Source organism: Macrobrachium nipponense, chromosome 40 (assembly GCF_015104395.2).
Source record: "Macrobrachium nipponense isolate FS-2020 chromosome 40, ASM1510439v2, whole genome shotgun sequence".
Classification (NCBI taxonomy): Eukaryota; Metazoa; Arthropoda; class Malacostraca; order Decapoda; family Palaemonidae; genus Macrobrachium; species Macrobrachium nipponense.
In genome coordinates this window covers 12,735,422-12,750,256 of record NC_061101.1, presented here as the reverse complement: position 1 = coordinate 12,750,256, position 14,835 = coordinate 12,735,422, and the positions used below count along the sequence as shown (strand labels likewise).

Here is a 14,835-nt window from a genome sequence, read left to right as displayed (position 1 = left end):
CTTGGAGAAGGATTGCAAAGAGACCTCATTGTCCCATCCAGTAGGATAGATTCCTCTCTGGTAGGATTTCCTAGGATTCCTCTTTGTTTGGGGGATAGGGGAAGCAAAGTAGGATTCCTCTTATTGTTCCTCTTGGAGAAGGATTGCAAGAGATCCCTTCACTATCTCTAATCCAGTAGGATGTAGGACTCCTCTTTTAGGATTCTTCTTTTTGGGGTTCCTCTTGGAAAGGACTCCTCTTATGGGTCCTCTTTGAGAAGTTTCGCAAAGATTCCTCCACGCATTGACTCGCCTCCTGTAGGATGTAGGATTCCTCTGGTAGGATTCCTCTTTGGTAGGATGTAAGAGGAAGGTGTAGGATTCCTCTTTTTGGAGTTCCTCTTGGGAAGAGGTTGCTAGAGGTAGGCTGAGGTTTTTGGGGTTGACTCATAGGAGAAAATGTATGAAGAGTGGCTACTGTAGGATTCCTCTGGTAGGATGCTCTTTGTGATAGTATGTGGTAAGGGGTAGTGTTCCTCTTGGGAAGGATTAGAGGTTCCAAGAGGTAGGTTTGAAGGGTTTGGTTTTGACTTATTGGGGTTAAATGCTTGAAAAGCAATTTTGAATCTTTAATTATGTACGTGATAGCTACTCGACTTGGTGGGTCCATGCCTATATAAATAACCACATATATACTTATACGAGTAAGACCTTATTAGTAATATATAATATACGCAAAAACTCTACGTGCGTAATCCATCATACGCGAAGAGCAACTATCTCTCTCTCTCTCTCTCTCTCTCTCTCTCTCTCTCTCTCTCTCTCTCTCTCTCTCTCTCTCCCCCCGAAACTTATCACCATTATGCGTAACAATTGGACGACGATCAACCTTTGCAACAATGCAGGAAGGTGAGGGAGTTCGACTCTCTCTCTCTCTCTCTCTCTCTCTCTCTCTCTCTGACAATGGAGAAAGTTGTGAATCGGAGTCGTCATCGTGTGACGATGTAGAAAGTAGTTTTTTTACGCGCGTGCGCGTATTTTTGTAAGCGTGCTTGCGCTTCTTATTTGTGCTTTAGCGCATGCGCTCTGACTGCCCACTTTCATGTAAAAAAATGTCATGTTAGGTATATTTATAGTTTATTTTTTATTCATATAGTATGTTTCTAACGGTAAGCATTGATATGCATTTATATACATAAGAATTATTTATATTTTTATATTTATATTTTACATTCTCTCTCTCTCTCTCTCTTCTCTCTCTCTCTCTCTCTCTCTCTCTCTCATCTCTCTCCATTTGTTCTCATTTCTCTATTATTCTCTTAATCTCTTCGTTATTTTATTGTCTATCATTATTTAACTACTCTCTCTCTCTCCATTTGATTCTTCATTTCTCTATTATTCCATGTTTATCTTAATCTCTTCCGTTATTTTATTGTCTATCATTATTTAACTACTCTCTCTCTCTCCATTTGATTCTTCATTTCTCTATTATTCCATGTTTATCTTAATCTCTTCCGTTATTTTATTGTCTATCATTATTTAACTATATGTTTATATTCAGTTCGTTTTCAAGTGTTGAGATTTGTTTAATGTTGTATATTTTCATTATCTTTTCATTTTTCATCTTCACCCATACAGTTTATGTAGCGTGAAGATAGTGTCTTGAGAGAGAGAGAGAGAGATACTATAAGAATGTATGAAGAGAGAGAGAGAGATACTATAAGAATGTAATGAGAAGAGAGAGAGAGAGAGATTGTCGAATTCGAAGCTCTCCCCACCCCCCCAGTTTTTTGGGGGGATTGGCCCACCACCCTTTATCATTACTGTCATTACCCCTTATTACTTCCTCTTCCAATCTCCTTTTTTATTGCTATTATTTTTTTTTTATTCTCGTCTTCACTGTGTCTTCCTCAATTACGTATCTTCCTCGTGAACCTCTTCGGTAATTGTTGTTTGTTTGTTTATTTTTGTTTGTTTATTTGTTTGTAAAATTCTCGCTCGAGTGTTTTTTCATAAGTGTTTTTGGGAGTGCTTTTTTAAAGTTACTTTTATTAATTTTTTTGTCAGTCACTTTTATGGTTAGAAGTGTCTTTGTGGGCGATTTTTGTAAGTCACTGAAATGTCTTTGTGAGTTTTATTTGTAAGTCAGTTTTATAAAGTGTTTTAGAAGATTTTTTAGTCACTTTTTGTAAGTGTTTTATGATCTCTCTAACTGTATGCATTTTCAACCTTGAGAGAGAGAGAGAGAGAGAGAGAGAGAGAGAGAGAGAGAGAGAGAGAGAGCGTTTTATAATACTACACTTTCTCCTAGACCCGCCTCCCCCTTTTTTTGTAATTGTACCTTCCAGAAAAAAATTATATTCCTGAATCATAAATTTTTTTACACTTTTTCAAAATTATTTTCCCCAAAAATATTTTTTTGCCAAAAGTGATATTCATTTTTAGCAAATTCGTACGTGCAAAGTCGTGCAGTTGCACGATTGAGCGTGCTAGACCTTACATACTATCGTGCAGACTTATACTCATAACGAAATCTGTGTTAATGCTGCGAGAAATAGAGTATTATCTCTCTCTCTCTCTCTCTCTCTCTCTCTCTCTCTCTCTCGTCTATCTCTCTCTCTCTCTCTCTCTCTCTCTCTCTCTGACCTCGATCAAAAGATGGCTATAAGCTATATCTATGGATAGCTGAAACGTAGCTTCTTATAAATGACTGGAGATACATTCTTTACGACTGAGAAACAAGGTCAAGTGGTTCTTGCAGAGATGAGTGACACTTCATTTGCATATCTTGACCTCTCTTGACCCCTAGTCCTGGGCACGGGTGCCCCTTTGAAGGTCGAGAAAAGATTGGCACTCGGTGCCCAATACTCAGGCCAGTTTGAATGGATGTAACTTGAGACATTCTCTCTCTCTCTCTCTCTCTCTCTCTCTCTCTCTCTCTCTCTCTCTCTCTCTCTCTCTCTCTCTCTCCTGTTTATTGTTGGAAATCGATTGTGGCGGTAATTGTCAGACACAGGCTTGCATGCAAGCACCAAGCAAACTCTGCTTGCTTGTTGCTTGCGTGTCTACTGGGTTCAGGGAATTCCTCCGGAGTGTCTGGTGGTGGGAATGCCTTTTGTTTTGAAATAAATCCTTTGGTTTGTATGTTTTATGACTTTTTATTTATTTGTTTCATTTATTACACATAATGTTTTCTCTCTCTCTCTCTCTCTCTCTCTCTCTCTCTCTCACACACACACACACACACACTTCCCTTATTCTATTCTTAGCTGCACTTAAACCCCCTATATCCCATTTCTCTCTCTCTTTCCTACTCAGATCTCCTCCTCCTCCTCTGATCCGGTTTAATCCGGATGTGGCGGAAAGGGGGGGGGGGGTGGAGGAGGAGGAGGTCAAGATCTCCAACATCCGTCATGCTAGAATCAGGTGGTGGAGATTATAGGGACTGGTTTCGCCAGTAATCCAGGTGACTTGAGATCAGACATATTTCCTGTCCGGTCGTTTTTGTAGTTGTTTCCTCGTTTCCCTCAAAGAAAACGGCCATTACTTTACAAAAGCTGATGAAGGGATAGGTTGTGGTTAGTTTGATTAGTATAGCAGTGTTTAGAGATGATTAGAATGGCAGGAAAGTGCGTAGTTGTGTCTAAACGTTGAGGAATGACTGTTCAAATGTTTTATCTTAGAATTCTAGACTCTTAAAAACAGGTCCATTTATGGTAATTCCCGAAGCAAGCTGCTTTGTTTCCAGCTAAGAAAGTGGCCTTTATTTTACAAAACTCAATAACAGTGATAGGGTTTGATCAGTTTAATTAATGTAGCACTGTTTAGAGATTATTAGGAAGGTGTCGGTGTGTTCAAAACGTGGAGGAATACCGTCCTTTACTCTACAAAATTATGATAGAGTAACAGATATTATTAGTTGGATTTATATAGCAGAGTAACAGATATTATTAGTTGGATTTATATAGCAATGTTTAAAATTATTAGCAATGTACAAAAATGATTAGAAAAACAGCAACGTATGTGTGTGTGTGTGTGTGTATAGAAGCATCGAAACGTGGATGAGGAAAAAGTGTTCAAGGTTGATTCAGGCTAAGCGTCCATCCATTATGTACCTTGAAGCTTCATTACCTCCCTAAATTATAAGTGACTCATCCCACATAGATTGAGGATTTTGACATTTTTCCTCTGTGACGACATAAAGTAATTTCTATGCCGTTGGTAACTTGGGATCTGTGGTCCAATTCCCTTATACCAAGAACCTGAGATAAATACTGTGGGGAACCCAATCATGAGCCTTGGAGTACGCCGTTGCGATCATTACGTCATAAGTAATTTGTATGCCGTTGGAAACCAGCAGTGGTCAGTGGTTCAGTTCCCTTTTACTAAGAAAGTGGGGAAAATCTCTATAAGCACAGAGACCCATTCTAGAATCTTGGAGTACGTCGTGACGTCACCAGCAATTGATTATGACATAAATCATTTATATGTCACTGATAACTTGGGAACAGTGTTCAGGTTCAATTTAACGAAGATGGTGATGAGACATCTGAGCTTGGAGTTACTGTCTGACGTCCCAACAAATTTATTATGACGTCATAAATAATTTTATATGCCATTGATAACTTGGGGCAGTGTTCCAGTACCCTTTTTACTGAGAAAGTGGGGGAAATCTCAATTAACACTGAGAGACCCATTCTGGAACCTTGGAGGACGCAGTGACGTCACAACCAATTGATGATGACGTTACCCCTGTGCGGGGTGGGTAGTGAGGGGGGGGTGGGTTATATTCTCCGAACCTTGGCCCGTTTAAAGGGACGCTTCCAAGATCGACCAGAGGACGTCCTGTGGTTTGTGGAGAACAGTTGTTTGTTTGTGTCTGTTTCTCCATTTTCTTGTGGATGTTTAAATTCTGTTTGGCCTTGGATATCTCCTTAAAGAGGGAGAAGTTCTCTCTCTCTTTTTCTGTTATCTCCACCACAGAACGCCCTGTCTCTCCAACAACATCCTTCTCCAACATCCTCCTTCTCTCATGTTGGAGGCTCGTCGTAAACCGGCAAGCATCTTTCTCTTGATTTATGCAGATGAGAGATGCAGACGCGAGTCTTTATGTAACTCTATAATTCGCTTAGACAGTCTGAATCAACAGTTGGTACGAGAGAGAGAGAGAGAGAGAGAGAGCTACGAACTAATGACAAATCCACTTCACTTGAGAGAGACAAAAAGAGAGAGAGAGAAATCTACTTCTTTCACATAGAGAGTGTGTTACGAAATAATGACATCCACCTCACTTAGAGAGAGAGACACGCGGGGATTGCTAAGCAGTTTAACAGGACCAAATTGGCCCTTGGAGTAGTATAGCAGGAGTTGTAGTATAGTAAGTAGTAGGAGTAATTTTAGTTTTTTTTTTTTTTTCTAATGTTGATAAGAAGACCACTTTTATTCATTCCTTGTTCTCGCTCTGTCGTAACAGAAGACGTTGATTTCTGAATAACATGACATTGAGGGCGGAAGTATTTATTTCCGCTCTTAGCTTGACTCTCTCTCTCTCTCTCTCTCTCTCTCTCTCTCTCTCTCTCTCTCTCTCTCTCTCTCTGGGCCACCCACGTTCCGTTTTCCGTTCGACTTTCACGGCCAGTATATTGGTGACATGGTCGTGATTAAATTAATCTCTCTCTCTCTCTCTCTCTCTCTCTCTCTCTCTCTCTCTCTCCAGTGTGTCATTGTATTCCGTTAATGCATGTGTAAATTTCTTATGCGTTGACTGATGTACACAGTATCAGGGAATGCTCTCTCTCTCTCTCTCTCTCTCTCTCTCTCTCTCTCTCTCTCTCTCTCTAAGTATTGGTATGAATCTCGTTCCTAGCGAATGACGGCATACGTATTTCGCTATATAGGTAACATAACAGCCTTTATAGGGAACGGTAGATGCTAGGGGATATATAGATGAAATAGCATCCTTTATACAGTCTGTTAATCATATCTGTGCATTAAGACAATCAGTAAGTCTAGTTAAGTTCTAATATTTTTATCAAATTTATTTATTCTTATTAGTGGGATCTCTTCTTTTGTATTTCCCTTTACATTACCTCCTTTTACTTATTCCGAATAAACGCCATAATTCTTTGGAAGCTTGAATTTCAAGTCAGTGGCCCCTTTTGTGGTGGGCTTGTTCCGTATGAATAGGCTTCAATCTAAAGAATAATAGTTATTATAGTTATACAAAGCGACAGACTACAGGTTAAATAGGTTGAATTCGTCAGTAGTGTAAAGAAGATCTTTCTAAAGTGCTTGATATAATAGTTAGACCTTGAAATACACGTTAAAAATATATTACTGGTCTGTATAAAATTTTTTATCAAAACGAATCCTGTTCCCTCTTTGTCATCATGAAATGCCCTGTCCTGCCTTGCACATGCCCACTTTCATATAATGGTGACTGGGGTATGTCCAGTCGTTTACCCAAACCCCCCTCCCCCCAAAAAAAGATGTTTTAATGACCCATTCGCCCCTTCAATAAAAGCTACCCACTACAGTAGGGTATATATGCCCATTATATAAAAGTTTGGCACAACCCTTACCCAACCAGGCTTCATCCTCTGGGAAATTAATTTATTGGGTCAACGTTCTCTGACCCCAAGAATTTGATGGCCCTCTTGGGGGACATAAAGCATCGTGTGATTTCCAGTTGGCTGTCAGCTGGTTTGTGTGAGATCTGCATCGCTTTGTGCGTTGCGAAACGATTGTGAATCATTGGAATATCCTAAGTACAACGCTTTCTTAACAGCTTCCACGTAGGGGGGTAGTGCCGTCAGTGCACCTCATTCAGTGCATTGTAGGCATTGCTTAAGATTTTTTGCAGGTTCCCCTCGGCCCCTAGCTGCAACTTCTTTCATTCCTTTTTACTGTACCTCCTTTCATATTCTTTCTTCCCATTTTACTGTCCACCCTCTCCTAACAATTATGTCATAGTGCAGCTGCTTTGAAATTTTCCTCCTGTAACACCTTTCAAACCTTTTACTGTCAAATTCCGCTTCAGCGCAGATTGGCCTTAGTTACCCCAGTGCTTGGCATAATGCCCAAAAATCTATATAAATAAAAACCAAATCTTAAAATCTCGATTTCTAAACTCTTTGGGGGGGGGGGGGGGGATATTCGTTACTAAAAAGCCCTAAGATTGTGTTAAAAAGAGTGACCAGTAGATTTATGTATGTATGTGTTTACAAGTAAATCATTGTATGATTTTATATGTATACAAGTAAATGTATTTGTATAATTGTTGTATGTATTCAGTTGAATGTATTGTGTCATTGTATGTATACAAGTAAATGTATTTTTAAAGTTAATAATTACAATCTAGTTGTATCCTGAACACTGAAAAAAACTATAATTATCAGACGGTTGTGAATTATGAAGGTAAATGGTGAGATACACCATAATTCACTATAGTTACAGTGACTTGAGGTTAATGATTGTGACAGAGGGATTGTGATAATGCCCTTAATGTATTCTTGCAATGTATATATGGAAGTCTTGTGACTTACGTGAGTTGAATGTGATTTGGGGAGATACAGTAACGTAACGTTTCTCTCTCTCTCTCTCTCTCTCTCTCTCTCTCTCTCTCTCTCTCTCTCTCTCTCTCTCTCTCTCTCTCTCTCTCTCTCTCCTCTCTCTCTCTCCTCTCTATCTCTCCTCTCTCTCTCTCTCCTCTCTCTCTCTCTCTCTCTCTCTCTCTCTCTCTCTCCTCTCTCTCTCTCTCTCTGTAAGGAGATTTGTAAGTAAGACAAAGTACAACTGATAAATGGCAAAAATATATCTCTCTCTCTGTAAGATTTATAAGTAAGACAAAAGTAAAACTGATAAATGACAAAATTCTCTCTCTCTCTCTCTAAGGAGATTTATAAGTAAGACAAAGTACAACTGACAAATGGCAAAATCTCTCTCTCTCTCTCTCTCTCTCTCTCTAAAAGTAGCCTCAATCGGCATTGCTTGAAGCGTGAGAGAGAAATAAAAAAAAAATCTGTATTGTCCTTGCGTTCACTGACTTCAGCTGACGATGGAATCCTTCCTGCTTGCTTGCTTGCTTGCTTGCACTTCTCACCAGCAATGCGTTGGTACTGTCAGACAATTCATCTTGTATTGTATGAAGTCATATTTTTTTATCTGTTCCTGTCTTTCTTGCTTATCAATGCGTTGCTAGCTTGAAGCAGTTCACTTTGTATTTTTTTTGTTTATATTTTTATTCGTTCCTGCTTGCTTGCTTGTACTTCTCATCAATTGATTTATGTCCTTAAGCATTCGCCTTTTGTTAATTTATTTGTATTATCTACTTATTTTTTTGTTTTTCTCTTTCTCCAATATTCTTTGGAAGCTTGAATTTCAAATGCTACAGTGGCCCCTGTTCCATATGAGTAGATGGTTATCATCTTAATAATAATAATAATACATGGCACGATCCCAAGATCCCTGAAAAGGAACCGGGAAAAACTAGATGCCGAAGTAGCTCCAGGACTCGTGCAAAAAATAATTAAAAGAATAATGTATCTTTATTGCTCATTCTCCTTCAGAAACAGGAATTATCATAACCACCTTGTCATCATTATTTTTTTTTATTACATAAAAGGTTATTGCCTTCAGTGTACCTCACGTGGTGCACTGCAGGCGGCATCACTTTAAAAGACTTATTTACCCTTTGTGTGCTTACTGAGGCGATAATGTAGTCGGCATTGTGCTTTTATTTATATTTTATAACTTTTTTTGTGGGACAATTTGGCCCTAACGACGGGGAGCAGTCTATTCCATTAAACAAGTCACACTTGAGCCTGACTTAAGCTCAGTATAGCAGAGAATTGAGAGATGGACTTTTTTTTTTCTAGTGACCTTTCGTGACCTTTAGACTTGAGACCGGGAGAGATTTGAATCTCGCTTTTGCCTAGCATTAAGATGGATTAAGATTGTCTTACACACGTTCTGTGTAGAGAGAGTAAGATTCTCTCTCTCTCTCTCTCTCCTCTCTCTCTCTCTCTCTCTCTCTCGTTCTCTCTCCCTTCTCTCTCTCTCTCTCTCTATCTCGCTCTCTCCTCTTCTCTCTCTCTCTCTCTCAGAGCAACAATAAGCTTGTATGTTATCAATAAATGTTTTTTTTCCTTCTCACTTGCAATCGCCTTTAACTGACAGAGAGAGAGAGAGAGAGAGGACGTGGGAAGTCCAAATCAGCTGCTGACTGGGAATCACGCTGACACTCGTACGATGCTGACATTGGTGCTGATTCGTTTCCTCTCTCTCTCTCTCTCTAAGTTTACAAGTACAACAAGCTTGTATGTCAGTAGTAAACAGTTTTTGCCTCTTTGAGTTTACAAATGCAGTGAGCTTGTATGTCAGTGATAAAAGTCTCTCTCTCTCTCTCTCTCTCTCTCTCTCTCTCTCTCTCTCTGGTCCTCTCTCTCTCTCTCATCTCTCTCTCTCTCTGCTGCATTTAAAAGTGACTCACCGCCCCGTTTAGTATTACATGGCAAGAAATATCTCGAGATCGCGCCATCTTTCTTGTGTATGTTTGACTTGATTCGGTTGTATGTATGTATTCATGTATGTCTGTGCTTGTGTATGTATGTATGTATGTGTATTATAAGTATGCACAGGGTGTCCAAGTCCCAGTACCATTGCAAGTATTTATTGCTTGTAATGGTACTGGGACTTTACGGATACCCTGTATTACGTATATATATATATATATATATATATATATATATTATATATATATATATATATATATATATATATATATATATATATATATGTGTGTGTGTGTGTGTGTGTGTGTGTGTGTGTGTGTGTGTGTGTGTATGTATGTATATGCATATATATTTATGTATTGCCTATTTATTTTCCTTTTTTGTTTTGCTATTTTCAGTTGAAATTTAATTTCCAAAACCTTACCTAGTGAACTGTTTTAAAACCCATGTATGTATGTATGTATGTATGTATATGTATATTTGTGTTTTTATTGCGTGTTTCGTTTCCTTTTTGTTAATCATTTTCCAAATGTCTTTTTTTCTTTTTTTAAAAAATCTTTTTTTAAAAAATCATTAACAAACTAAACTTTTCCCCAACCCCAATTCTGTAGTTTTATACTCCATTAACCAGTTTCCTACAACATTGCAGACTTTACAGTTAATTTCCCCTGAATATACAGACTACGGACTTTTATTGTTAGTGAAAATATCTTAATAAATATTTGAAAAAATATATCTTGTAAGGCAATGACATTGTAATATTAATATTAGGATACTTAAATATTCTGTACGTCCTATAATATTGCATACAAATATATACGAGTTTTTTGCCTTTAAATATATATAGGTTATGAACGTTTTTGTTAGATAAAATATATTTATAAATATTTTGAAAAGTGAATTTCTGTATGGCATTGTTTTATAGGGTAAAGTATGTGTACATTTATATGTTCATGAATATGGAAATGTGTTCATACACAACATACTAAGGTGTATATACATACACGTACAAAAACACACACACACATACACACACAATTTCCACTTTGTAGGGTAATGCAAATATATATGATACTGTTTATCGAATGTGGAAGTGTTTGCTCGTATAAACCATACCAAAGTGTATTTACACACTCGTACACAGATACACTTACACACACAGGCACCATTTTTAATCTCTGTCTACAGTGTGCTAGAGATTAAAAGTGGTTTACCAGGGAGTGTGTTGAACCGCAGCCATTGTTTATGGGGTGCGGAGTTTGGACTGTGTCATTCGACGACTGCCGTCATCAGATACCAGTGTTAATGAAGAGAGAGAGGAGAGAGAGAGAGAGAGAGAGAGAGAGAGAGAGAGAGATTTAGTCATTTGATAGGCTAGAGATTGCTTGAGCTCGTGAACAGATCAAGAGAAAGAGAGAGAGAGAAGAGTTTTGTGAACGACAAATATTTTTTTGTACTCGGATTCTTACCCATTTTGTGATTTGATCTAGTAGTTATGAAGCATCCATCTCTCTCTCTCTCTCTCTCTCTCTCTCTCTCTCTCTCTCTCTCTCTCTCTCTCTCTCTCTCTCTCTCATCTATTTTCTGATAGTGTCATGTGACACTACATTACCACAGGAAGTACATGAAAGGACCCCATAATCTCTCTCTCTCTCTCTCTCTCTCTCTCTCTCTCTCTCTCTCTCTCTCTCTCTCTCTCTCTCTCTCTCTCTCCACAGGAAGTACATATAAGTGCCGAGTCTCCATGAAATCACTGCTGACAGAGTTCCTCTCATTAACACGGGTACCTGAACCTTTTTTTGCTGACGTCAGCTGCTGACATTTTAGGTTTCCTAAAACATTCACATCAGAGAGAGCCTTGAGTCTTTCAGTAAAATATCCCTTACTGAATTTCAGGGTACTTTATTTTTTTCTTCTCTTATATCTGATCTCATCCTCTTTCTGTGTTCATTATCTTCTTTTAACTTTTTTCAAATAAATACCATATTCTTTGGAAGCTTGAATATCGGGTCAATGGCCCTTTTGGTGGACTTGTTCTATATGAATAGAGGTTTGTCCTCTGAATAATAATATAATAACAATAATAATGACAATAACCATTATAAATGTTTTAAAAATCGTTGTAAAAGAGATATGCCATTTTAAACAAAACTGTACAAGGTTTTTTTTAATCAGGTCAACTTGGGTCACCTAAAAAACTGACTTACCAACAACTGACTTACCAACAAAAAAGATTTTATATTATCATTTGTAAACCTTGAACAAATGCTTTTTTAAAAACCTCATGGATCAGTTTTTCTGTTGTCATCAAATCTAGCACAGAGATTTCAAACCTAAATCAATTTTTTTAATCAGGTCAACCCAGGTCACAAAAAAGTGACAAACATAAATAATTCTTTTAATCAGGTCATCCCAGGTCATAAAAAAAAAGAAAATGATTGATAGACACAAATACTTGTCAGCCTTAGGACAACCAGCTCTCACTGCTCTATGTGAAGGTCATTTTGACCAGTTGATTGATTGAAGGACTGACTGGTGTTGCATTCACGCACATGCGCACTTTAGCGTCAGCTGAACAGGGAAGAGAGTTCTTTATATATATATAACCTTCCTTGCATTTACATTGCTCATTGAGCATTTTGCGATTGCTTGCGCGCCTGCAAAATCTGATTCATCAAACCTTGGGGAAAGATAATCCCCTTTCTGAAGGATATTCTTGAATCCATTGACTTTAAATTCATAGCATTTTTTTTCCTTCAATGTCGAGGTGTCTTTGGGGAGTGAATTCAAAAGAGTGGAGTAGAGAAGGGTTTATATATAATATATATATATATATATATATATATATATATATATATATATATGTATATGTATATGTATATGTATATGTATATGTATATGTATATGTATATGTATATGTATATGTATATGTATATGTATATGTTATATGTATATGTATATGGCCGTATATGTATATGTATATGATAGTATATGTATGTATATTATATATATATATATATATATATATATATATATATAATACACACACTCTATCTATCTATCTATCTAATATATATATATATATCTATATGTATATATTATATATATATATATATAGATACACACACATTCCTCTATCTATTATTATCTAGCTATCTATCTATCGATCTATCTATACATATACTATATATATATCATTATATATATCATATATATATATATATTATATATATATATATATATATATATATATATAGATAATCTGAATCAAGAATTCTAATTATTGTGTCGTGTATTTGTGAAAAATTTTGAAAGTATAAATGAAACTTGAATTTTGTTAATCCATGTATAATTTCATGTTTCAGTGTGTTTTACAAGTGGATTAACCATTTCATATTAAAATTGATAATTTTATTTGCTAGGTGATTAAGAATTTTGTAAAAAATCATTTTGAGCTTATTAAAGTTTCTTCATTAGCTTGTTCAGTGTCATTTTCAATTATCCCAAATAATATATTAAACTGTACTTTTTTGTTTCTTGTGACTGTAAATTTGTTAGAACTCTGACAAATTTTCTTATTTTTCTTAATAAAATTTTCTTATATTTTGCCCAATTCCTTTTTCAAATATCTTGGTTGATATATTGTAACTTTTTTTTTTTATCCATATGATGGCAATTATCTTAAAATAATTGTAACAACCTTTGTTATTCTTTGATAAATTTGTGTAATTATTTCATAAATCACTAATCAATCTCTACCTCCAACAGGTTATTCGAAGCAGAAGAGCAAGATTTGTTCGCAGACCTTCAGTCTCTACCTCGCAACGCTGCTCTTAGGAAGCTCAATGATCTCATCAAGAGAGCACGGTTGGCCAAGGTAGGGATCTGACTGGCTGGTTGGATGACTGGCCTGTCATGAAGAAGTGGCTGTTTTAATGTCCTTTAATTTCATCCTAATTTTTTGTATTGCTTGGGTAGTTTTATGTCCTTATACTATGTCTTAAGTTTTGTGTCTATTCTACAACTATCCAGCCTCTCTCTCTCTCTCTCTCTCTCTTCTCTCTCTCTCTCTCTCTCTCTCTCTCTCTCTCTCTTTATTTTTAGTAAGCAGTTCAGAAGCCAAGTAGCTAAGTGGTCTAGAGGCTAAGTAGCTAAGTGATGTATAAAAAAGTGTTATGTCTGAAGTGAAGCATGTATTAAAGTTTGTAGGACAGAAAGTGTCTGGTTAGGTGTTAGTGTCTTGGAAAATGGTGTTACGTCTCATTGGGTGCTTAATATCACACGTCAACTCTCTGAAACTTACCTAAGGTTTGCAGTAATCTTATAAAGTTGGAAAGGACAGTATTTTATATTGTATGACTAGATATATGCTTAATTATGCTAAACTTTGGTAAAAATATATAAATACTATATCAAAACCATAATTTTCTTGCTTCCTAAAGAACTTGAATATTAAATATTCATATTAATAGCCAGGTATGTAATGCCATTAACCTGTCATTGCAATACAAATTGAATAGATTCGCAAGCTCAGCAGTAATCAGGACCCTTGTAAATATTGAATATAGTGTACTTTTTTTTATAATATAATAGACAGTCTAGTACTATACGTATTACAATTAGTAGGGCCTGTTGTGCCTCCCTCACTTAGTTTTCTCTCCTTCACTTTTGTAGTGGTAGATATCACTTGAACTTGAGTGTAACTTCAGGTCTGTTTAGTCAATCTTACCTTTGCTATGGAGTCATTCAGCACTGAAAGGAAAACCTGAGGGTAAGAAGCTCAAAAAGGCATAACAGGAGGAAATCCTTTTGCAGTTGCACTATAAAACAATTGTCAGAAGATGAACAATAACCTCAAATAATGCCTACAGTGCACCACGTGAGGTGCAGTTCCAGCACTACCTCGTACGGAGATGAAAGTATGTAGATACCATACGCTATTTAGTGAAAGTTATGTAGTGTGTCCTCTTGAGACGTTGCTAGTGACTAGAAGCTTGCAAGATTCTTGCCGGAACCTTGTGCATCTATAATGCAAATTCAGTCATATATGGACAGTCATGTATGTACAGTGCACACATACTTGGGAATTTTGTGATGAAACAGGTACATTGTGTTATCTATTTCATGCAGGTATTATCATGATAAGAATGGCAGGAGAGTCATTAAAAGCTCATTCATAGCTTTCATTTATGCAGCTTATTCAGTTTTATTCATCAACTGTCTTTGGCTGCATTGTATATTTCAACATTCTTCATGGTTTCCTGATTGTCATTCAATTTTGGGCATCTTGCAGACATAGTTTATTCATTCCAGCAATTGCTGTTTTCTGCAAAGCAATTGCTAT

At 36.8% G+C, this 14,835-nt stretch overlaps 1 protein-coding gene across 1 annotated transcript in view; it reads left to right on the top strand.

The window, feature by feature from the left end:
• The window catches only part of LOC135211921 (EH domain-containing protein 1-like), a 74,765-nt gene that overhangs the window by 48,078 nt on the left and 11,852 nt on the right, over positions 1 to 14,835 (top strand). Inside the window, 1 exon segment of the mRNA XM_064245157.1 lies at positions 13,260 to 13,368. Coding sequence (XP_064101227.1) covers positions 13,260 to 13,368 — 109 coding nt within the window.